The 24,323-nt window shown below is 40.9% G+C and overlaps 3 protein-coding genes across 5 annotated transcripts; 2 read left to right on the top strand and 1 right to left on the bottom strand.

The window, feature by feature from the left end:
* Positions 1 to 2,005: 2,005 nt before the first annotated feature.
* On the top strand, positions 2,006 to 17,480 carry urb1 (URB1 ribosome biogenesis homolog). 2 transcript variants are annotated; one of them, XM_034113269.1, is made up of 39 exons: positions 2,006 to 2,235; positions 2,338 to 2,477; positions 2,571 to 2,722; positions 2,819 to 2,948; positions 3,041 to 3,137; positions 3,219 to 3,304; positions 3,584 to 3,709; positions 3,794 to 3,924; positions 4,008 to 4,203; positions 4,651 to 4,788; positions 4,900 to 5,073; positions 5,154 to 5,286; positions 5,372 to 5,497; positions 5,618 to 5,730; positions 5,850 to 5,966; positions 6,504 to 6,620; positions 6,750 to 6,888; positions 6,983 to 7,141; positions 8,340 to 8,539; positions 8,637 to 8,855; positions 8,937 to 9,125; positions 9,247 to 10,084; positions 10,203 to 10,407; positions 10,493 to 10,679; positions 10,766 to 10,824; positions 10,920 to 11,107; positions 11,218 to 11,328; positions 11,408 to 11,471; positions 11,549 to 11,717; positions 12,487 to 12,589; positions 12,683 to 12,843; positions 12,923 to 13,034; positions 13,242 to 13,348; positions 13,593 to 13,736; positions 13,834 to 13,943; positions 14,055 to 14,261; positions 14,859 to 15,100; positions 15,837 to 16,415; positions 16,745 to 17,480. In XM_034113269.1, exons 1-39 carry the CDS (start codon positions 2,112 to 2,114, stop codon positions 16,933 to 16,935), a joined length of 6,783 nt encoding a protein of 2,260 aa, XP_033969160.1. In that variant the 5' UTR covers positions 2,006 to 2,111; the 3' UTR covers positions 16,936 to 17,480. The 2 variants fall into 2 exon arrangements, with proteins under 2 accessions (XP_033969160.1, XP_033969161.1); XM_034113270.1 differs by having other exon boundaries at positions 2,112 to 2,235; positions 5,375 to 5,497.
* A 919-nt stretch (positions 17,481 to 18,399) lies between these two features.
* LOC117468964 (protein ANTAGONIST OF LIKE HETEROCHROMATIN PROTEIN 1-like) lies at positions 18,400 to 21,186 on the top strand. Its single transcript, XM_034113350.1, has 2 exons — positions 18,400 to 18,760; positions 19,935 to 21,186. The coding sequence occupies exons 1-2, from the start codon at positions 18,539 to 18,541 to the stop codon at positions 20,997 to 20,999; spliced, it is 1,287 nt and encodes a 428-aa protein (XP_033969241.1). The 5' UTR covers positions 18,400 to 18,538; the 3' UTR covers positions 21,000 to 21,186.
* Positions 21,187 to 21,426: 240 nt separating this feature from the next.
* On the bottom strand, positions 21,427 to 24,220 carry LOC117468965. 2 transcript variants are annotated; one of them, XM_034113351.1, is made up of 3 exons: positions 23,723 to 24,220; positions 22,643 to 22,702; positions 21,427 to 21,857 (listed from the first exon to the last, which is right to left on the bottom strand). In XM_034113351.1, exons 1-3 carry the CDS (start codon positions 24,120 to 24,122, stop codon positions 21,553 to 21,555), a joined length of 765 nt encoding a protein of 254 aa, XP_033969242.1. In that variant the 5' UTR covers positions 24,123 to 24,220; the 3' UTR covers positions 21,427 to 21,552. The 2 variants fall into 2 exon arrangements, with proteins under 2 accessions (XP_033969242.1, XP_033969243.1); XM_034113352.1 differs by lacking the exon at positions 23,723 to 24,220 and adding an exon at positions 23,027 to 23,640.
* Between the last annotated feature and the right edge of the window lie 103 nt (positions 24,221 to 24,323).

Raw genomic sequence — 24,323 nt, 5'->3', positions numbered from 1 at the left:
TGCCCCGCAGCTATTAATTCACTTAATATTCTGTTCAGTCAGTTGCTGTGAACAAGCTAACAACCACTCTTTGGCTAAGTTGCCTTGAATTATCATACTATCGAGCATTAATACAAAATAAAATGTAATTATTCTAGTTCAAAACATTAACATCGCTTTAGATGTTGAGACCTATTAGATATATTCCACTTCTTTTGCACTATTGGTGCCATGAAAGAGTCTGTTTAACTGCATAATAGTAGGAACTGTGTAATAAATGTGAAACCAGAAGCACTAACTCAAAGTGAGGCTTTACTAACCTCCCTGTCATTTCACAGTTATTGTATTGTGTATTGTATCACAGACAGAGATATTTTTCCCTAATTTAGAAGATTTATTCTAAAATGCCTTTGAAATAGTTTTGATGGTTTCTTCACCACAGGCAAATGTGCTTTATAGCATGCAAAGCAGTGAGCTGTAATCAAATCAACCAAATCCCAAGTTACATCCCAGACAACAGCACACTGCCTGCAGGCCCTGCCTCACAGTGGATCCTCAATAGTTGTCAACACAGTGAATCTGGAGGCAATGCACAGCGATTCACAGCAAGTCTTTATAACTGAATTGTATTTGATTATTTGAGCCCCTTAAATAGTCTGGAGAGCTGCTGAATGCTAAGTTGCCATACACTTTTCAGTGCAAAGTTTGAGTATTACTCCAAAGTCCCAAACCGAGCAAGGGTGCGCCCTGGTGTTCATTTAACTGAATGACAACTCAAGGAGTCCACTAATCTGGTGAAAAATAACCTGCATATATGTCATCCTGCCATTACTTTTGGGGGATAGGGTTGTTATGTAAGCCTACAGACAGGAAGCAGCATAGTCTGTAGAGATGTCATATTTTCTAGTTGAGCTTTGGAAGCATCACCAGATAAGCTGTTGATTGTGTTCATGATGATCTTATAAATACATGTTGAAATACTACAACAGACTGTAAGAATACATATAGCTCAGCCCAAAATGAATAAAATAAAACACATAGCCTGACCTTGACTTAACATTTCAACTATGTCAGTCCCTGTTGTGTATTCTTCCAGTTTCCGTAAAAAAAAAGTTCAGATTGAGGTGGGAGTCTGTCATGTTTTTTCCAGTTCAAAGTCTAACATTAATTTTGAGATTTGGTTCAGCAATGTCTGCAAAGTTTGTTGAGAAAATAACTGAGAAGAGACTGCACTTTGTTGTAAACCACACTCTTTAAATAGGCTACAAAGCTAAACCATAAGTATGTCTACATGTTCTCAGCAAAATGTGTATTTTGCCAAAATGATGCTGTTACTGAATTGAGATAGAGCAAGGTATGTTGAGAACTGAAGTGCATAGAACAAAAGTGAGACAGTTTGATAGTTAGGAAATGCCAGATTGTGACTGTGAGAGAGGTTATACACAATTAAAGGGTTATCTTCGCTACAACTTAAACAGAATGTATATGAGACTCTTCTTCATGGTTTTATAAAATACAAATAATATTACCATCTTCTTTACTCTGTCTAAGTGTTTCTTGCAAAAATGATTTTGATCTTATTGAATCTATAAGGTTAAATAAATGTAGTATCATTTATTTAGAAAATGTATCACTACACAGGACACTATTCATATGGTATTTAAGGGATATTCATGTGTTCTATACACACTTTGGTATTACATTTCAGTCACTAGGTCAGTTTACATTAAAGGAAAAATATATATAAGAGCTCTAATTCAACATGTGTCCTGTATGTCAGAGGAAGTGACACATTTTGATATGAAATTTAAGTGACTGCCTCAGATTACATGGAAATCATTGAAAAACATGTATATAGTATATTCCTACTGTGTCTATATATTGCAGAGATATTATTATATGTCATGCAGTAGCGTAGTTTGCTGTGTAGTAATACAAGGTTGCTTAGTTAAGCAGAACGCAACCAATGCGGAACGAAAGTACAGCAGCAAACGTTTCCGGCCGGAGGACTATTACCGCGGACAGTTTTCTATTTACACGATCACAACGTGGGTCACTGACAGAACTTTGTTGGCATGTTAGTAGGGAGTAAAACCAAAAGTCACTAATATCAGTTTTTCCTGCATATTAAAATGGGTAAAAAGCGCGAAAACGAAGACTCGGTGGAGTCCAACATTCCGCTGAAAAAAGAAGTCTCGGAGTTCAATGGGACTGTATTTAAAGCCATGCTGAAGGAGCCAGCCACAGTCATGAGAGGTGAGTTTATTGTGTACAGTTTGGCTACATCTCACAGGAGTGCAAATAAGATATCATAGTAATTCTTTAATACATAACTGTACCACTTGTGTTCGCCTGCAGGACTGGAGACATTCGTTTCCACCGCTAAGAAGCTGCCATGCTCTGATCTGTATGATGTGGTGGAAGGATATATAAAGATTTCTATGGAGTGTGCTGAAATATTCAAATTGCTAGAGAGAGAAAAGCACGTAGAGACTGAGGTAAGTGCCTTTCACAGTTAATGTTACTGAAACTGTTAGTAAACCTGTTTTTGGCCATGTAAGTGGATCTAATCCAATCCTGCCTCTGTCCAGATGATGCTGATCTTTGAGAGCTTGGAGATGATCCTCCTCCGGACAGCCAGTGACCTGTCCCACTTCAGCATGGTGGGCAATGCTATTGTGAAAAAGATTGTTTCTAGCCACGTGAAACTCCTGCAGGGATCCTTCCAATCAGAAAATCACAGGTTGGAGTGTTAACCTCATTTCTAGGACTTCAAATATCAGTCCTCTCAGCACAGTTTAAATATTTCCCATCATTTTGTGTTTTCCTTTGTGCACAGGTTCGTCCGTCAGTGCCTCAGTCTCCTGTCAGCCTTGGTGTCTCAGGGTCAAGAAGCTGCAAGAGATGTCCTGAGTAACATTCACGTCAACAAAGCTCTGTCTGGACTGGCAAAGAGAAGGGATAAGAGGGTATGGAGTAGCAATTGAACTTTTCAGTTTTGATTTGGTTTGCTGGATTCTGTGGATATGTATGTTTAAAATCTTCTCTGAAAATACCCCAGGGAAGACCTGATGTCCGCATGGCTTATATCCAGTTTGTGCTGTCCTTTTTGGTGTCTGGAGACAATGCTACAATTGGACAGTTATTAGAAATCAAAGGTAATTAAATATGCATTCAAATTTACGCAATCAACTTGTATCTCAGGTGTGTTGATGACATGTACGTTTTTGGTGTGTCAGAACTCCTACCAGAGATCCTGAGTACGGGTGTGAAGGAGGACAGGATGTCTATCGTCAATCTGATTTTGTCTACACTGAAGACAAGAGTAAGTGCTCATAATTTTACACATTTATGTAACATGAGTGGGGATGAAATATAACTTAATGACGACCATTGTATTAACTATGTTGTTCTCTTATATTTATATTTTTCTTCATATACAAGTGATGTTTCGTGCTAATACATTTCTTGGTGTCATGAAATCTGGAATGTAGTGTAATTTTATCATCCTGTAAAAATCAAAATTATACACATCATTTTACACATTTAAACGATCAATGTATGGTTTTGTTAATTGCATTTGTTTCTGTTTGTCTTGCTGCAGGTGGTGATAAACAAGGGCATAAGTAAGACGCAGAAAGTGCGTTTTTTCACACCTGTTGTATTGGCCAACATAGCATCTCTGTATAAATGGAATGGGATTGAGGATGCAACCACTGATGATGACCGAGTGAGTTATTACCTTTTTACATTATTTTACTGTTGTCATTTTCTTTTCAACCTGTGAGTCTAAATGTTATTTATCTCCTTTAAGATGGTAGACGACTCAGAGCATGCTGGGCAATCAGTCATTCGGGAACTTGTTCACAGTTTCCTTCTTGACATTTGTTGCTCTCGTAAGCACGGCATCAGCTTTCATGATGCCAGCTTTGGCACAGCTGGCAGGTAAGTAATCAATCCGTCAATGTACCTTTCGCTCTTCTGGAATCTCCTCGTGCTGATCATAGGACTTTGGTTTTGTTTCTCAGAACTGGCAACATTGTCTTGCTTCAGTTCCTGGTGGGGCAGAAGCAGGCCACAGAGGATGAGTTGGTGACGGAGCTGGTGGTGAATGTGTTGAAAGCTACCCCTGACATGCTGGCCAGATACTTTCAGGAGACGCAGTATTCATATACCCCCCGCCTCAAAAGTGCTTGGCAGGACAATGTCAAGTTACTTAAAAAGGTACTTGCTCGTAGATTAGATTGGTATAAGACTAATTCGCTTTTGGCTCATATGTAGCTTCTATTAAACAAATATATAAGGTAAGGTAGGTAAGGTAAGGTACGTTTATTTATATAGACACAGGCAATTCAAAGTGCTTTACGTCATCATTAACACTCAATAAGAAGACAACAGAAAGGAACACAATAAATAAACATAATGGAATAACAGATTCATAAAAACCATGCTTAAAAGAGATACAGAATAGTTTAAAAACAAGATTGTAAATACAGTAGATGCTAAAACAAGTTAAAAGACTTTTAGGTAAGCAGCTGAAAAAAGTTGTGTTTTTAGCCTCGACTTAAAATAACTCAGCGTTGGTGAAGACCTCAGGTTTTCTGGAAGTTTTTTTCCATTTCTGGGGAGCATAATAAATATATAATGATGCCTTGTGAATTTATCTGTCAGATCTACGAAGCCCAGCCAGAGATTTCCACAGTCTTCCAAACTCGTGAAGTCCTCCCTCTCCCTCGCCTGCTGTCCATGATCATGGTGGTTTCTCTTCCTCCGGTCTGCAACAAGGCCTTCTTCACACAGGGCCTCACTGTAAGTGTCCGAGACTCACACAATGCATTAATAACTGCAGAACCACAAAACACTCACCATGTGAAGAACCTCGTCATGTTCTATTAGAATATCTCTTTTTGTATTTGACAGTTTGCCAACACAGGTGTGCAGCTCACCACTCTGTCCATGATGAATTTCATCTTAAAAAGAGCCATTAAGAACATGAATTACCTTTTGGATAAGTCTGAGTGGCACAGCGCGGATGGATACACTCTGGAAATGATGGGGGATTTGGTGCTGCAGTACAGGGACATTCTCAGCAAGGTAAGCTCAGGAATGTGCAGTCTGAATGTCCACAAACGGTTATGAAGCACCATTAAACTAATCTTCATGCTCTGTTCCAGATTCTGCCAGATATGACGAGCATAGTTTCCAAGTGGCAGTCACTTAGCAAGAAGGAAAAGACGGATGGTGACGAAAAAAAGACAAAAACTGAAGGGGTCGCTGAGCAGACGACTAACAAAAACGAAGTGCCCGGTAATAATACTTGCATAACATGTTTTGAGTATATTGATTGTCAGTCCTCTAAAAACATTGTATTGACTTTATTTTTTGTGTTCAGCAGTTGCTGAGACAGCCGAGGTAATTCTGCTGAAGACTCTGATTCTCCAGGGCATCTGTCTCTACCAGAAAGTCGTGCCACATCTGGTTAGCCAGTGCAAATTTGATTTCAGCAAACTCTTAAAAGGTAATGCTTTTTTTTTTTTTAAATCATTGAGTTCACATATAAGTTATACTATATGTTTCAAGTATGATGCTCTTGGGTCTTAAACAATGCTCTTAAAGTACCTTTGTTTATCCTCTCCAGGGATTGTGTCTGAGAAAGGGATGAGGGAAGAAGTTCCTCCAGTTTTGCAGTATCAGATTCTGCAGTTGGCCTTAGATCTCCCTGCAAGCATGTTCTCCTGGTTTCGCATACAGGTGAAAATGTTGCATTGTTGTTGTTGTTTTGTTCACTATTTCATCTATATGTCTCAATGATTGCGGTCTAGAAGGTGTTTCTTTGTTTTAAAGCGTTGTGTATTGCCTTTTCTTCCCAGGATGTTGACACCGAATCATCATCTGGAGAGAAGTCAGTACTGTACCTGCTGCTCAAGATGTTTGTCAGCAGCAGCAGCAGCCACCTGAAGAGCTCCACACGACTGCTGGTTCTAAAAGTAAGGAACTTTTCCTTGTTTTCCTCTGTGCGTTTGATTCCTGCCTGCACTATATGCATTGCACACAGGTTTTTAGATGTTAGAAGTGACTTTAAATCTTCAAACCCGGGCAGGCATTCAAACTGATCATTGTTTACACCAAATGTATACTGCTTTAATCTAACTGGGCAATCACACTGTAAGTAAGACACATAATGCACTTTTGGAATACTTTAGCAAGTTCGTGCCTCAGTAACTGTTGAGAGTAAAAGTACAGCTTGGAGTATTTATGGTAGTATTAGGGGAGATGTTAGAAGTACTTCAGCTACATAAGGAAACCGGTCAGTGCTTACACTTAGGAAATGTAGTTTATCTATATTACTTGAAAAGGCCTCAATGATAACAACACTGTGGTAAAACTCATTATTATTATTAAAGGTCATCAAGTACAGGCAGCATAGGGAAATGACTTGCTAATGTCTCTGTTCTCTGTTAAGACTATTGCCTAAACTCAGTTTTAGGAGAAAAGTGCCAACCAACCTACGATATTGTTTTCAGGTGCTGAAAGACAGTGGAGTGTTTGAGTACACCTGGACTGAGCTGGAGCTCTGGCTCGACCAGCTGGCCAAAGTAGAGGCAAGCCAACAAGAGGCTGTCATCCAGTTCTTAGTGAGGGTGAGCCCATATACATTACATCTTTTCAGCATTTCTGTATATTACCGTTTTCTTTGGGTTAGACAAAATAAGACAATGTGAATCAATACATTGTAATTATAACCAATATACTCCTCCTTCTTGCTCCAGGTGTTGGTGAAACTGGTGTGTAATTCTTACACATACACAGACCAGGTTGCCACTCTGGTCCAGGAGGCAGCTTATCTTCAAGCTAACCTGAGTATCCAGGAGGGCGACGCAGCCAGTATCCCAATCTCACACATAGATGGTGAGCATTTTAAAGATGGAATTACAGTTAATTTCTTCCCGACATTATCACATTTTACGAAACCAGTTATTTTTAATCTGACAATGTCTTGTAGATGTCTTAGACATGCTGGATGTCATCATGGAGGGTAATGAAGGAGAGATGGAGGAGCTCGGGCCGTCTCTGAGTGAAGACCTCATCATCCAGACCTTCCCCTTCAGTGTGGTGGTCCCCGCTGCACTGGAGGCTCGTAACAAACTGCCAGCAGACAAGGGTAAAGCACACCATATAATGAGTGGAACCATAAATGGAGTCTGAAAATTGTGTTTCCATGTTTATGTACATCTATAAACAATCCTATAGGCCATTTCTTTTACAGCTGACATTTAATACTAAGCAAAGCATCGATGGCTTCATTATATTCAAGTTTCAAGTGGGCTAGCATGCACAATGATAGGACCATCAGATCAAATAATGGAATTCGGCCATATGATAATTTAAAGGTCCCATGTCATGCTTTTCCGGTTATTACCCGTCCCCTTGTGTGTTATGTAGCTTTTTCTGCATGTAAACGGTCTGCAGAGTCACAAACCCTCAAAGTACACCCTGTAGCGAGTAAAACTCTAACACAGAAAAGACCTGTCTATGCTGCCCCAGAACGCCTCGTTGGAGATTTTTCTTTTTCCATTTTTTTCTTCCTGGGTCGTAGTGACGTAAGGGTCTATGTGACGTAACGGCTACGCGGACTTTCTCACACACACACTCACTCAGCCGCAGCTCCGCGGATTTCTCAGCCTGAGCTCACACATAAATTCACAGCCAGGCTACGAGTGTGTGTGTGTGCTCAGGCTGAGTTCAGGCTGAGTTTCGCGGTGTCTCGCTGTCTCGCAGACTCCACACCGCAACCAGGAAATGACCCCAGTAATCCAGCTCACAATGTCCACTCCAGCAGCGAGCCCCGCAATGTCCCGCCAACACGGCACCCAGACCCCACGCAGCATTCTCATCTGTTTGTTCTTACTGGTGTCATTTTCTGGTTGCTAACGCTATTGTAACACATAATCACTGATGTTCCGCTGTAACGGTGGTGGACTCATCAGAACAGAGTGGGCGAGCTGACCAATCAGAGCACACTGGGCTCATAGGGAGGGGGGGGGGGGGCAGGAGCTCCAACAAGCCGTTTAGGATAGAGAGTGAATACACATACTATACAGAGATGCTGTATGAGAAACCAATGTGAGTTTGGAACATTGAACAATGTAAATCTATTCTAGTAGACCTCAACAATGGAATTATGATCAGTAGAAATGGCCATGACATGGGACCTTTAAATCTGTGCTTTAAGAAAGTCAAACAAAATTCAGTAAAAGGCCTGCCGTTTATACTTTAAAAGTGTTTTCTATATTATGAGGATTACAAAACTATTGTTTAGAATGGTATAATAATTATCATCATCTGCCTTTTTTTCTCAGGGGTGGTACATGAGTACTTGTCTGCGGTGCTTTCAGATGTGTTGCACTGTCAGAGAGAGCCTCTCCCGCTCTGCCTGGCTCTGCTGCAGTACGATAAAGAGCTCGTGTCCACAGAACTCTCCGCTCCTCCTCATCCCTCCATCATACACCTTCATCAGTATTACTCCAAATGGCTTCCTCAGCAAAGCCGAGAGGAACTGGTCAGTATTTGGTGGAAGCAAGAGATTGTTTAACTGAAAGAGTGACATTCTTGTAATTCCTTACAATAACAACAACAATGCTGCTCTTTTGTTGCAGTTCAAATCCTCTGAACACCATTCAAAGGGATCCTCGACCCCCATTTCATTCAGCGCACTGATGGAGTCTGCATATAGCCAAGGTCCAACCGCTCTGCTAGAGGACACATTCAGGAAGGATGTGGAAGGAACTCTAGCTTCAATGTTGATTGATGATTTTCCAGTAGCAACTAAGCAGATATTACTCTACATAAGATCAACAGTGGAAAACCTTGGCACGGTAAGAGCACAAAAAACAAGATAAATATCGGTATATGACTAATTTGAAAATGTACTCAACACATTGTGATTTTCTGCACAGTTCCCCAAAGACATAGGAACCGCCCCTCTGAAGACTTTAATGGGAATACTCCATGATTTGGTGAGCAAGCTACAAGGCTTTCAGGAATCTGCACACTCTGAGCCAGCAGCAGCAGAGAACTCCCAGGAAGGATCAGACCTCTTCCTGGAAATCAACCAGTTGTCCACAGCAGAAGCCAATAAAGAGCAGGTGGGGAAAGGTTCACTGTTAACTTTTATTGGATGGAAAATGAAAAATACTTTTTATTCAATCTACTCAATTTCTACTGATTTCCAAATGACTGATGCTTTTTTGGCCCCTCTGTGTTTAGGTCCTTGTTTCGGTCCTTGGCTCCATCTTCAAGCATCCGTGTTTGCAGCAGTGGTTTCTGGCTCTGGAGCTGGCTGCTCTGCCTCCTCACACTCTGAACCCCGTCAGGCTGAAGCACATGTGCGCTCAGCTGAATGATGACATTCTGACCTTGCTGAAGACATGCTCCCCTACTCTAAGGGATCTCGGTCACCTGGAGCTCAGTTGTAGCTATATGGAGGCGATAGAGAAAGCTGTGCTCAAGGAACTGATGGAAAAGGGCTCCCAGACACCAAAGAAACAGTCTCCACCTTTCCAGGCCCTCCTGTCTCTTCACAGCTTCATGGACTCCTGCAACCTCAGAGAGGTGGTTTCCAAGTTGCTACTCCTCCCCCACGGGAGCCTTATCTCTCCTAGTAGTGAGGGCGCACAGGCCGAGCTGAGTGTCTATGGCCATGCAGCTCTGCTCATCCTCACAGAGTCTAAAGCTAACCCTTCCAAGGACCACGGCATCTTTCTGTCTCAGGCCCACCTCCATGGCCTGAGCACCCTGCTGCTGTCCTGCTCCAGCCACGCACTGGAGGCCTTCCTGCTGCAGACTCTGTCCACTGAGCCAGGCAGTGCTAAACTCATCCACACAGATGTGCTGCTGCACTGTCTCCAGTTTCCTCTCCCAGACTCCCTTTCCATTAGCTCTCTCCTGCTGCAGAACTGCTCCACACATCGCCTCTGCTTTGAAATGTGGTGTCTCGAGCCAGCAAACATGGAGAAGCTCTCAGACCAGACGGAAACATTCCTTCCACTTATCAACACCTACCTGCAGGTGGCAAGAAGAGAGGATCCCGCCAGGCCACAAGAAGGTTTGTACTTAAACAAGTTCTCTTTTTTTACATACAGCATCAATATTTAAGTCACTCTTTTGCCTTCTATTTACCGTTGTATATTTATTTACTAATGCTCAATTGCTGTGTTTTATAGTGCAAAAAGAGGTTGTAAAGGCTTTGAAGAAAGCGCTGCTGGCAAAATTGTCCCAATGTGTTCTGGGAAACCTGGCGGAAGACTCTGGAGCCCAGGTGACTGAAACATTAGCCAATCTGATCAGGCTGTCAGCGAACATCAAGGACACTAAGAGCTTGATCAACACACTGCCCGATGCTCTTCAAAAAGTTGACAGTTTTGAAAGGTATTCATCAATTCAAAAAATATTATACTAACTATGAGTGAACAATTGGTGTCACAAGGTATTAGCTAAATGTTTTCTCTTTCAGATGGCAACTAGTAGATGCTGTCACTGAGAAACTGGATGGTTGCCCAGAGGAACAAGACACCTGGAGGAAGTCAGTCACCACGGCTGCCCTCGAGTGTCTCATCGCGGCCTACAGTCATTCTAAAGATCCGGCTACTGCCCGTTTGGAGCAGGAGCACAGCATCCTGGAGAGACTGCAAGGACTGCTAGTGGGTTTATATTCCTCACACTGTTTTTCCTCTACTGTTCATTTGATATTTTATTTCATGCATCATAATACGGTTTCTTTACACAGACATCAGCTGAAGACATCACTGCATCTGAATGGAACAGTTTTATCAAGAATGGACTGAAGTAAGATAATTGTTTCAATTCTGCTAGATGTTTGTTCGAGAGCTTCTCATTAGATTTATTTGAATCAAATACTTAAAATATATTCTTCCCTGTAGATATCGGTACAGAGATCACCACTATCTGAACACTTTGAGCCACCTGTTGGGAGTGATGTACGGTGGCACTGAAGTCCAGAAGGACCTGATTCCTTTAACCACCCTTTACACGATGACAAGCAGCCATTCTCTGTTCCTGCCCACCATGTTGGAAGATGAGGAAGAGCACGGCAGGTGTCAGGCTAAAGGTGTGTCCGGAGCTAAATAGAACAGAGAAAACACTACATTACAAAGCCTTATCCTTCCATTATTTATCTTATTACTTAACACTAACACAATTATGTTGTTGTCATTTCAGAAGCGTTAGTGTCCCTACTTCTCTCCTTGGTGAAGAAATGCCCAGCCGTCTGTAACACCAATCAATTTGTCGTTCTTTTGGGAGCATATGGAGTTTCCCTGAATAATTCAGGTAAAATAAAATCGAATCAATTTTGTGTTTATGTGGTTGGTTGTCCTTCTTTCCTCTTACATCTTGTCTTTGTTTACAGATCAGAAACTATTACTGCTCCTTCAGGAATATGAAAGAAACGATGTCAGTCTGCTGAAATTTCAGTAAGTTACATTTATTTTGGTTTATTCTACACGGTACTTGTTTTTTTGCAATCGCTTATTTGTGTTTTCAACTGCAGATCCTTCCTGTGGGGCCCGGCAGCTGTGGAGCACCACAAGACCAGGAAAAGCCTCGGAGCTTCACTGTGGAAGCAAGAGAGCTTCGAGGACCTGTTGGCCCTGCTTAACACCGACAGGATGCTCCAAACCATTGCACACTTTCCACAGCATCGCAAAATCATCCTGCAGGTCCATACTTTTATTTTTTACATCTGATGAAGGTGTAGTCAAGATGATCATTTTTTTTTAAAGTCTAAAAGGATTTTCTCTCTTGAGTTTATAAGTAATGGTAGATATCAAATGTTTTTGCCTGATGGCATTTTTTTATATCTACATATTTCTAAATTAGCTTATTTCATCTGTTAAAAAATGATTATTTTTCTTTGTATTTGTTGTTTTAACACTGCATTCGGCCAGAGGGGCCAATGTGCACCACAAACCTTGTTTTTTCTTTCAATTGGTGAATATTTGTGTACATGCATGGATATTTTTTATCTCATCTGGTAAAACATTGGGCAGTGGTTCACTTAAGCCTCTAACGGCCATAATGAGTATTACATCAACAATCAATATGAATATTGTTATTGAAGAAGTCCAGTCCAGTACACAACATTTTTGTCTACCTTTTTCAAAAATTAAAAATAAATAAATATTAAACTTTAAATATGTTATCCTGCTAAAACCTTTTTTTCACAGCAGAGAAATAATTGAGGTGAGACTGAAGTGATTCTCTTATTCCCTATTGTGACAGCAGGACATAAACATGACAAAGTAAATGGGTTAAAATGTTGTTCTTCATTTCAACATCACTAATAAAGTTCCACCCACCTCAAGAATCTCAGAAAAATTGATATGTAAAAACTTTAGCAGATTTAAAAAAAAAAAAAAGGGATTCATGAGAAATATATTTATTGTAATTTGGATGAACCTTGAGTATACAAATATTTCTCTTTTATAGGATGATAAGGAGCGGGTGTACTACAACAATGCAGTGGAGGACCTTGGGAATTTCTATGATCCCCGTTTTCTTTTGCCTCTGTTCAGCACCATTCTGCAGCCAGGTGAATATATATCATTGCTGTTTGTTGTCATTGCTCTTTATCAGCTAATGTAAATACCACTTTATAACTGTTACCTTTTCTCCTGTTTCACAGAGTGTGTGATTGACTGCCTCAAGTTTGTATCCAGTCATGCCCTGGGACTAACTGTAATGGCTCTGAGTAGCTACGACACAAAAGTGAGAGCGGCAGCGTATCATGTGCTTAGCTGCTTCTACCACCACCTGGAGGGTGCTCGCTTCAGAGAGAAGAGACAGGTAAAGGGTTGGAGTATTTCAATATTATATGTGTGGATAAAAAAAATCCAGAAACACTTATGAGCTTGTTTTTTAACAGTTGCTGTACCTGATGGACACAGTGAGGAATGGGGTCCGACAGCAGAATCAAAGACTTCCATTTGTCTTGACCACCTACATCGCCAAAGTGGCTCAGCAGATGCTCAAACCTGGTGTGTATCCCTGAAAACATGATTTTTTTAAAAAGGACTTTTACTGAACCGATAAGGAACTCTGTGTTATAAAAAAGTTTCAATTGTTATATTTTGGATTACCCTATTGTTTACCTTTCTTTATACTGAATATGCTTTAGTATTGCTTGCTTCACAACATTATTTCCCCAGTCATTGACCTTTTTCTTGTTTTTCCATATTTCCCAGAGGACCACATGTACGTGGTTTTGAACAGGTTCCTGCTGTCCCATCAGAGTTTGGACTTCAGAAGAGTCCCAGAGTTCTTCAAGCTATTTTATGGCTTTGACTTGGAGGTAATTAGGATTATACGTGTGTGTGTTTGCTGCATTATCATTGTTTTGTTTTCTCATTCATGTTTACAGGGTTCTACCTTGAAAAAAATAAATGGTTGATAAACTAAACTCTTCTTGTGCCAACAACATTTAACCTTCATTTGTTTGTTTTGCTAAGCTCTTGTTTTTTCTAGACTTAGCTATCTGTTTGTTTGAAGCGTTGTCAGCTGTGAGAGTTCGACTGACTGTCTGCTTTTTTCTGCAGCATAAGATGGAACGTGAGTGGATCCTGAGTGTCCTGGAGGAAGGGATAAGTGATGGACACAGCTATGAACTGTGTGAACAACAAGGCATCTTTCAGACCCTTTTAGCTTTCAGCAGCAGCCCCCTGTGTGATGAACACTCCCAGGTACACACTGCTGCAACACAAGAGAAGTACAATCCAGATACTCTGTGAAACTTCATAAGGGACACAATGAGTTAATTTGATTGTATCTTTCCACTAGGCACAGATAATCAGGGTGTTGTGCCAGGCCGCCCGTGTGACCAGAGCAGCTTATAACCTCACCAAGAGCTCTGGGCTGCTAACCTGGATAATACAGGTGGTTGAAAAAAAGTAAGCTTGAGAATTCCAATTATGGCTCTTTATTTTGACATTATCATTCATATTACTACAAGAATCTCCAGCCAGCTGCTTATTTTCTTCATACGTCTGTACGTTCTTTAGGAATCTGGACCAGCAGCTGCTTGGTGCCATCATAGATTTGCTCCATGTGCTCTGGTTTACTAACCTCGGGCAGAAGGAGAAGCAGGTGGATGAAGCCAAGACCTCTTCATCTACAGAGGAGAAACCCAAGAGCTCAGTGAAGTGTCTCCCACTCCCCCTCATCACTGAATTCCTGTCTGTGGCATTAACCATCAGCAGACACCTCAGGTAAAGCTCCCTAACCACCAGAAATGAATGGCCGTGGTAGGCAATCACAGTGGCAGTGTTAATGTGATTTAACTACATTTTTAAGTCACTCATTTGACTTGTACCTTAATAATTCATCTAAATCAGGGGTCTCAAACTCAAGGCCCGGGGGCCAAATCCGGCCCGCGACTTCATTTGATGTGGCCCCGCAAGAGCTTGCAAAGAATATAATACGTTTATTATACGGTTACATGCCACTTTACAGAAGCAGGTTGCCCATAAACTACATGTCCCACAATGCATCTCGTTTTGTGACATGGCACTGAAGAGACTTGCAATTATTTGCCCTGGACTTCTGCTTTCAGACGTAGTTAATTACCAAGTTATTATCCTATCCGATAATAGTCCAATTTAGAGGCAATAATGTAATCTAATACATTATTTTATATATATATATATATTATATATTTATATAGTTACAACCGGTCCTTTGAGTGCAACCTTTAAGCGAATGTGGCCCGCGATGAAATTGAGTTTGACACCCCTGATCTAAATGATACGATTGATGTTGGCCATCTTTTGGCCAAGGATATCAGTGTTTGTTTGATCTCCTGTCAGGTCGCGTGTGAAGGCCGCTCAGCTCAACGCGTTCCTGCAGACCCTTTGCTCTGTACTGAAGCATCGTGGGACATCTCTCAGTGTAAACAAACAGGCTGACTGGCTAACACTCCACCCACAGCCTCTCTCTTGTACCGAAGCCCTCACTTTGCTTCTCTGTTGGGCCTCCCTGTCCCGCAACGCAGCACTCCTTTCCCAAATACAAGCCTTGGCTGAAAGGCACAAATTAAAGGAATTGCTGGGTAAGTGCCATGAAGTGTGTACAACTGACATCATACAGAAACAGTTATTAGACCTGCTAAAGCACATCATCATAGATAAATATTTAATCCACATTTAAACTCTCCAAGATGAATTTGACAGACTTATACAGCGAATATGTGTTAAACTATACAACCACATGTAATGTTCATGAAAAACTCATTCAAACCAGTGTTGCACTGTTTGCATTTGAGGGTTCATTTTCTTAATAATCAAGGTTTTTCACAAGTTATTTATATCTTCACTATTGCTCAAACAGACTGATCTGTAAGCAAATGGCGAGTCTTGGTTTGCAGTCGATTCCATTCTGTTAAAAATATGTTCTGCTGCTCATATGCGGCATATAAGCATACAAATGAAACAACATAGAGCACAAAAAGCTGACATCAATTCCAAAAAATGACGCTGAAAATTTCATATTTGGCCTTTTAGAATCTACAATGGAGCCAAACTTTTGTTAGAAAGTTTGTAACATCACCATCTCCGGTCTGTGGCTGTTATTTTGCTGACTGTGTTCTCTTTTCTTTAGGGATATTAATAGAAATAAGGCTTTAAAAAGTGTCAATTTGTTACATGTGATGACAAATGCTAGACTCTGTCATAGTTTTTCCATTACAAACTGTGGTTAATTTAGAGCTTTGTTCCGCTTCACGGTATCTAAATCATTGCTTGTAATTTTAATGGCAATAACACGGTTCTGTTCATCTTCCTCCTCAGGGATGGGGAAGGATAAGGCCAGAGGTAGAGGCTCCTCTTCCCAAGCCCGTGCCAGAAAAGAGAACCTGGCAAAAGATGCTGAGACTGAGAAACAGGAAGAGAGTCTACTGACAGAGTGTACATCCTACCTCAGCAGTATCTTTGTCCACTGGGAGCCGGCGTTCCCCCTCCCTGAAACCCAGCCGGCTCAGCCAAGAGAAAAACTGGATCCCAGTCAGTTGGCCAGTGATACTGCACACCTGCTCACCAAGTGGTCCCTGAGGTGTTTAGTCGAGGGCTCGTATGATGAAACCAGAACAAAAGAGTTCTTGCATTGGATCGAAAAGGCTGTGATAAAACAAGGAGAAGACATGCAGTTTGTGTTACTCGATGTTGGCATGAAAGCAGACATCCTTCGACTCTACCATCAGGCCTTCGAAGCTCAGTGTTCCTCCAGCCTTTCAGCAAAAGTAGATGTCCTCCAGCTATTTAGCAACATAATGATTCGCTTGCTAGAGAGCCAAGGCAACCTTCCAGAGCTGCATCAGGCAGTCGTCTCTGCCTGCCTGCCAGAAGCCACACATGATGAGTCTCGACGTGGTAGGTTCCCTTATTCACAGACTAAATGTTTACACTTCAAACCACCTATAACAAAACTTTGCCTCTTTTTACATGAGTCCCATAACAGTTTATCACAATGTTATACATATCCAGATGCAAATTGTTTTTGTTTTATTCAAATAACATTAAAGAAAACCTTTACTTTTAATTTGACAGGGGACATGAGTGGTTAAAGTCAGTGTTTAATTATGTTACATTTATTGTAGTTGCAATGTTTTGCTTAAACACAACTGGCAATCAGATGAATTTTCTATCAGTGTGTCTGACTCCAAACAATTAATTAAGCCTCTTGTTTTCTCCCGTTCCAGAAGCAGGGCTGTTTCTGTTGTCGTCGTACGTGCATGAGTTGTGGCGAGGAGCCACGTCAGCAGAGCTGTTTCTGTCTCATGTCAGTTTGGTGACCAGAGCTAAGTGTAACAGACAGAAAGCATCCAAATCATCTCTGAGTCAAACAGCCATCAGAGCCATCTGTCATGACATCACCACCCTGAAGAGTTAAACATCTGACCACTACTCTGTTCTCTAAAATAGACTTCGTTACATTACATTCTTGTAAAAAGACTGAAGATATTTTGTAAAACCTTCCATTATAAAATGTTGATTTACACTTCTGTGAATGTTTTTTTTATTGACATGGTTCCTGTATGAACTAAATATTTGAAACATGTTGTGTGTAAGTGTGTCTTTGACTAAATCTAAGAAATTATTAGCTGCTTTTAGATAGAGCACAGCAATATACATGTGCTGTCCTTGTACTTTTAACACCCACGGCCAGGTTAGCAAATACACACAGTGAAGGCTAAAGCATAGAACAATATTTACATAACATTGTACTAAATGGTAACATCGCCTTGTACTCAGTAAGTATTCATTGAAATGGAAAGAAAGCAGGACCCTTTGCTACTCTGTCTAAAAACGTATTTTCCTGCAACATAATCTTCACAGTTTTCCTCCTGGTTATTGTTTTGTGTCCATCACGCCTCATTTTAAACAGCTAACATTTATAAAATGTACTCTCATACAAATAAAGTCCTGGGTCAAGCAGTTGGTGTCCTGTGATTTCCTCTGATGTTGGATCTGTGTCTCCTGCAACAATAATAATAAGAACGTTTTAAGGAATGTATAGCTATATTTTTGTGTGTCTATTTCAATGTAAGCCAACCTACCTTTGAAGGTTTCCACTGCAGGACATTAGATTCAAACTGAGGAAGAGGAATCCCATAAAAGCAGCCAGAATGATCCAAAATATTATAACAATTGAGTCTGAAAGGGATAAGGAAAGTTCTCATTATTTTCAATAAAACCAGAAGAAGACAAAAAATGCAATAACTCATAAAGACTTACACTTGTTGTATTTCAGCTTGCTCTCATCCACAATCGAAAGATCAATGTAATCGTAATAGTATTCCCATTCAAAGGGAACAGCGGTGGTTGAGTTCTCCATTACAGCCATCGTTTAATTTTTTGAGTGGAATAATTCTGTTCTATTCCAAAATGTTGACAGTGAAAACTGATAACCATTTAACTATGCTGAAATGTTGTTTCTAACAACTAGAAAGTCGGTCTGCAATTCAGACCGACTGCATTATGTCTGTCTGTCTGCTCAGCTTCAGTTGTGTTTCATCTAGTCAATTCTGCAGACTTATTTTTATTCCAGAAGCATGCAGTTGACGGGTTTATCCACATGAGTGCACCATAGGGTCATTCAATAGCAGGCAAGAAAACAACTCAGGCGCAATGTAGATAATGACAATTCCTACTATGGTGTCCCAATGTCCTGTTGCATTGCTCGGCAACATTTGTATAGAACATATATAATTAGTACTTGGTTATCTTTACTTTTATGTCAAATGTGTTGGATATTTGGCTTTAGAGTTTAAAAGTCATGGTATTTCAAACTCCGGAACACGAGGGGGCGTCAGTCTTGGTTTACGGAAGTGGAATGGAAGTGGATGGAACGGGATGGAAATGTTATCAGCATCCGTCTACATTTCCGGTCCTATTGATAAGGGTCCGATCAGTGCTTTTCACGAGTCCGTATAGATACAGTAATGTTGTCAAAAATGACATAGAAAGTAACTTATTCTATACAAAAGTACAGCATGGAAGCCGCCGATGTGTTCCTCCCGGTTATCGCCTGGTGCAGAACGAGGCAGTCTCAGGACAGCCAGGCCGAGGCTCGGCGACAGAAGCGCCGCCTGAAGCTGCTCGCATTTCAGCAGCTGCGCCTCAAGAAGCTCCGCGAAACATGGAGGCTGAGAGAAAAAGTCTACAAACAGAGTAAACTACGTCGCCTCTGTTCTCATGACACATGGATGAAAGCGGTAAGAGCTGCAAATATAATTCCTGTTTATTATTATTATCAACACAGTTACTTTTTTATACAGTGAGGTAAATGTGCATGTATGTCGTTCAGTATGCGTTTACAGGTGAATACGTCTGCATTTCCTGCCAAATACTAGCTTCAAAAAGATTAAAATATAATTAATGCAAATAAACTACTAGAAAAAAAAAGTAAGAGCTGGGACAATTTGTACTCACTCTAGTCTTATCCTAAAGTTTGCCACATTAGTTAAACCTATCCTAGACTTCCATGATGTATTTGGACTTTAAACAATCTAGTCTGGTTCACTCGGGGACCATCAAACATACAGTTGTGTTTTATCTGGAGAATATTTTTAATTAGCCTGTCTTGAATAGATTTGAGTGTTTTTTCTTTTTTCATAACAATAGTTATTAAAAGTTAGCCGATTCCAAATATATTCATCATTGTATTACTAAACTAGACATGGACAAATATATTTGTATTAAATGCTGGTCAATTTTATTTTTTATAGGAATAATTTTTCATTGTAAAATGTAATATAAAAAACAGATGTGCCCTACTTGCCCAGTGTAGCAGGTTAATACTAGTATTTATTATTTTGGAGTCACAGGGTCACATGACAAAAATAATGTATTCATCTATTTTCAATAAAAATCTGCAGAATTATGAAAATATAAAATAGGAAAAGTCCATAAACAAAAAAAAAAGAGCAAATGAGCTAACAGTCCTCTCCGAAGTAATTTCCCCATGGTCCGGTGAGTCTCTGTATTATAATAGAACAGGTCCTTCACCATAATGATAAAATGTCAGATGATGCAAGTATATTTTTGTGAGCAAGAAATGCAAGGCAAGTTTATTTATGTGGCACATTTAAACAAGCCAATTGAAAGTGCTTTATTAAACACATTAAAGATATCACCATTGTAAAAGGACATTTAGCAAATACAAACAGTCGTTGAAGAGCTAAGAGAATATAAAAAACACAATAGGACGGGTATACATTTCATTATTTAGTCGTTTCTCTTGTTACTACTTTTAATAATGAATTGCCCATCCATAGTTTATAGGAAAACATGCTATGTAGTGTATTCAGGGCCACACTGTGTGCTTTCAGTTATTTCCTGTCCTCACTTCCAGTATTAAACACTTGCTTGTCTTCCCATTCCAACCAGATAACACATCAGTTCTTGAGGGATCGCAGGCAACAAAGCCCCAAAGTGTGGCTTCACCCTCGGACCAGCGACTGGTGGGAGAACACAGCAGCTACTTTCACAGATCACGAGTGGCTGCAGCATTTTAGAGTATCGAGAGAGACCTTCTCCTACCTCTGCACAACGTTAAATCCACAGTTGAAGAGGCAGGACACCAATTATCGCCTCTGCATCCCCTTAGAGAAGAGAGTGGCGTTGACTCTCTATAAATTGGCCCACCCCTGTGACTACAGAACTGTGTCAGATCTCTTTGCTGTGGGGGTGGCGTCTGTTTGCCACAGTGTGCATGAGTTTTGCACAGCGGTCATTGAAGTGCTTAAACCGCAGCTTGTTGTGACGCCCAACAAATTTCAACTTGAGAACATTGAAGAATGTTTCTATCACACATATCAGATTCCTCAGTGTATTGGAGTACTTGACAGCATGAACATCACCATCAGCAGACCGCCACATCTCGACTCTGAGAAACCTGATAGAGAAAGTTATCTTGCTATCTTATTTCAAGCAGTTGTTGATGACAAAGGCCTGTTCTGGGACCTGAGCATGAGCTGCCCAACGTGGGTGAATGATAACAGTGGAGAGTTATTGGTATGTGAGGATTTCTCCACCAGGATGCACAATGTCTGTAGAACTGACAGTAGCTGTGTTGTTATTGGTGATGCTGGATATCCTTCTAAAAACTGGCTTCTCAAACCAAGCACCAATACAAGCTGGCTGACTGCAGAGCAAGAGCTGCTTAATACTCAGATTATTGCAGCGCGCAGTGTGGCCCATTATGCTTTTGAGAGGCTGAAGGGTAGGTGGAGGTGCCTGAACAGACGAAATGACTGCAATGTGGAGATTGTCAAGGACATGGTAGAGACATGCTGTGTGCTTCATAATCTCTGTGAGAGAAACAACGATATGTGCCTTCCAGACTGGATCGGTCAAGAGCCACTTCAGACTGTTGATGAAAACCCTCAAAAGAATAGTGACGCAGAGTCATTAGATGATTTGCAGCAGCTGATACAGGACAGTGCAGAATAATATCCTCACATGTCACTACCCACCCTTACATCACCAAAGGTGGTCATCATTTTCCAGGCATATCTGAGTGGTTGGATATGTCTTATTTATTTCAGTCAATTAAAGACAACTTTTGATTGACTGTTAACTTTGTATACCTGTGCCAAAGAGAGATTGTATAAACCACGAATAAATATCTTCATACATATATTTTGCTGAGTGCCTTTACTTACAGTATGCTGCGGTGTTTTTTTCTCCAAGTTACGGAAAGGTTTAGAAAAAGAAACTAAAATCTTACACAAAAAAATATGCATTTCACTTGTACCTATACTCATTGGAATTCCACTGAAATATTTTGCCAACACATCCAAAAAACGATACAATGAGCTATATGATGTGCACACTTCTCAGTGGTAAAACTCTAAACAAAAATAGTTCGAGGCTGTTGGGTTGTACATTGATTGACTCATTTAATACACTAACTTAAATACAAGCTTTTAATAAGTCAAATACCATTGGTCCATTGCTATCCTGGCAACAAAAATTAATCATTCACAAGAAAAGGCATATGACATTACAAAGCAGCAGGGTCCTTTGAAATAATCTTTGCAATTTGCATCAGGCAAGAGGTCAGCAGCTCACTGTCTTTACTTCGAGCCTCCATCTCCTCACGCCTCAGTGTCTCCTCTCTTTCTGCTTCCTCTCGACGTAGAGCCAGCTCCTGCTGCATCTCCTCACGCCTCAGCTGAGCTTCCCTCTCCCACTCCTCCCTCCTCTGCTCCTGCTCCATCTCCAGCCACTGCCTGTGGCACTCTGTCATAGCACTGAGAAACTCTTTTGTAGTGGTAGTGTCACTGTCAGCCTTCCGTTTATGAGCAACTGCAAGAACAGAGAACCTGTCAATCATCTGCGTTGTTTCAAATGCTTTTTTAATAAAAAACGTTTTCCATTACTTATAGCAGGCTATCATATGTTATGGTCCAATATCCATGTGAACCTGATTCAGATAATGAATTAACCTTATATTAATTGCAATTAATAGGTTTCAATGGAATCCAGGGGTGTTTTAGTGTTTATTTTTACTTAAAGCATTACAGCAGGGGTGTCCAAACTACGGCCCGGGGGCCAAATGCGGCCCATTTTGAATCGGCCCTCAGCAAATTCAAAAAGTACAATGGAATATGGCCCACAAATAAAACTTGTGCTTGTCTTATATTGTACTTCTTAACTATAAATGTAAAAATACATTACACACTAGTATTCATGTGTTAAGACAACTTTTCAAATAAATTCAGTCAATTAAAGTTGGAAACATTTTCTAACATATCTTAGTTGATAAGAAAAAAGCCCAATGACCTATTTACATAACAAGCTTCAAATACACCCTTCCTATTTCTCCTTATTATAATCAATCGGAGGCTTCTGTTTTAAGGGATGAACTGCCAACACTCACAAGCATCATTTACCTACATTTGATTGATTTTGCCAACTTATAACTGAACTTATGAGGCAATATACCTCTAGTGAGTGGCCCAGCCCTTCGTATATTTTTCTGTATGTGGCCCCTGCATTACAGCAATTCTCAAGTTTGATATAAATTGGGAGGGAGCCTAACTGGGGAAACACCAGGGGAGCCCGGGGGACAGGACTACTGTTTGACTTACCTGATCTGACTCTTCTTTTAAAGGCAGAGGACCTGCCGCTCTCTGTAGTGTGGGATTTGACTGTTAAGAACAAAGGCCATTGGTTAAATCAAGTTACATTTGACACTGATCAGTAGTGCCAGAGAAATTGTGTTAAATGTTAACTCTCTTGGTTGCTTGCATACAATATTTGAAGGCTTGAAGCACCGTGCTAGAGTATAAGCCCTGCTTTGAACATACAAATAATTGGACCTGCAGCAGTTTTATACATTTAATTAAGGAGACATAAGGTAAAATTATGTAAATTGAGGATTCCCTATTCCTTTTTTGTTAGTATATTTATCTAAAGTCGCAGACCATACATTTCATCTGAGAAAACAAGCCATTGTCCAAAGGTGAAGTTACCTTCTGCTTCTGGCTCCCAAGGAGCAATAAGGCCTTTGGGAGTTTCACTGGTCCCCAGCTCACCCTCTGCCCCACCTCGTCTTCCGAGCACACTATCCATTAATTTGAAAAAAGGGAAAGGTTTTCGTCCAATGATCTTAGAAGTCTTATACATATGTCTCATCTTTTTGAGTTTGTCCCTCACTTGGGTGGCTGTGCGCTGGATACCTAACTTTGCCAACCCTTCTACCATGAACTGACTAACTTCTTCCCTGATACATGTGCCCTCCATTTGTTGCTGCACATCTTCGTCAGCCCATATGTTTAGCAAGGCTTTTGTTTCACTCATTGACCAATACTGGCGGCTAGTGGACATTATGAGGGGGCCTTCCATTTAAGCACCGAGATGGACCGCACGAAGTCCACCGATAGTTCTCCCGTTCTAGCTCCGTACTTGCGCACTTCTTGTTCGGTACCGGTTTTTCTTTTCAGCTCCCGTTTTGTTCACACCGCCCAGAGCCCGAGATGTGTTGCGTCATCATTTGCGTCATGACGTAATCGTTTACGTGCCTGCTTCATTAGCCAAACCGCGCGGAAACCCGGTGGCTGTCGGTAAACTTTAGCTATTATTGCCAGGTCTGTCGATAGCTACATGGTTTAGTTTATGTTGTAAAACTAAAAGTCACAAATAAAACAAATCGGTAATGCATAACTCACCAGCATCAGATGAGCTCCGCACATTCATTGTCTCGTCCAACACAATCGACTCGAGAGAGAGCGAGTTAACTGTGGATCCAAAACCACTCGTCGGTCTGTCTCCGAGGACAGAGTCTAGCAAGTCATAATGTGGACTTGTTTTCGGATGACCACTGCCACTCCGTCCGAGGTCTCGCTTTTGGTCCCAATAATCCTTCTTAACTTTTTTCAGTTTGTTGCAAATCTGTTCCACGGTACGGTCATAACCAGCGGTTGCCATCTCTCGCTGCAAATGCTGAAACATTGCTTTGGACCGCGTGCTCCCCTCCAGCTTCCTCTGTACCTCTTGGGAAGACCAGATTCCCAGTAGGTAGCTGGTCTCTTCAGTGGACCACTGCTGTTTAACTTTGGGGTTTTCCATCGTTATGTACAAACTGGACAAAACGTGGGCTTGTTGTTGTTCAGGAGGTTGATCCTGCCCCGGCTCCGCTGCGGTGTGAACAGGAAAAACCGGTGCTTATCCGGCCAACAACTAGGATAAACACGCAGACAGGCTGCTTTCAATGTTCCTCGGTAATCTTGTAAACGTTTCGGTTGAAGAATGACAACTTTGTGTTGACGA

The sequence above is a fragment of the Trematomus bernacchii genome, unplaced genomic scaffold (assembly GCF_902827165.1).
Source record: "Trematomus bernacchii unplaced genomic scaffold, fTreBer1.1, whole genome shotgun sequence".
In the NCBI taxonomy this organism is placed as follows: Eukaryota; Metazoa; Chordata; class Actinopteri; order Perciformes; family Nototheniidae; genus Trematomus; species Trematomus bernacchii.
This window is presented reverse-complemented; position numbering and strand designations above follow the sequence as displayed.

What these genes read in the sequence shown, in the direction of transcription:
- urb1 (XM_034113269.1), top strand. Translation starts at nt 2,112, where the DNA reads ATGGGTAAAAAGCGCGAAAACGAAGACTCGGTGGAGTCCAACATTCCG. An exon ending in TTTCAGCAAACTCTTAAAAG is followed by an intron (nt 5,498 to 5,617) that starts GTAATGCTTTTT and finishes TATCCTCTCCAG; the next exon opens with GGATTGTGTCTGAGAAAGGG. An exon ending in GCTTCAGAGAGAAGAGACAG is followed by an intron (nt 12,844 to 12,922) that starts GTAAAGGGTTGG and finishes GTTTTTTAACAG; the next exon opens with TTGCTGTACCTGATGGACAC.
- LOC117468964 (XM_034113350.1), top strand. Translation starts at nt 18,539, where the DNA reads ATGGAAGCCGCCGATGTGTTCCTCCCGGTTATCGCCTGGTGCAGAACG. An exon ending in ATGACACATGGATGAAAGCG is followed by an intron (nt 18,761 to 19,934) that starts GTAAGAGCTGCA and finishes CATTCCAACCAG; the next exon opens with ATAACACATCAGTTCTTGAG.
- LOC117468965 (XM_034113351.1), bottom strand. Translation starts at nt 24,122, where the DNA reads ATGGAAAACCCCAAAGTTAAACAGCAGTGGTCCACTGAAGAGACCAGC. An exon ending in GCGGAGCTCATCTGATGCTG is followed by an intron (nt 22,703 to 23,722) that starts GTGAGTTATGCA and finishes TGTTCTTAACAG; the next exon opens with TCAAATCCCACACTACAGAG. An exon ending in TAAAAGAAGAGTCAGATCAG is followed by an intron (nt 21,858 to 22,642) that starts GTAAGTCAAACA and finishes CTGTTCTTGCAG; the next exon opens with TTGCTCATAAACGGAAGGCT.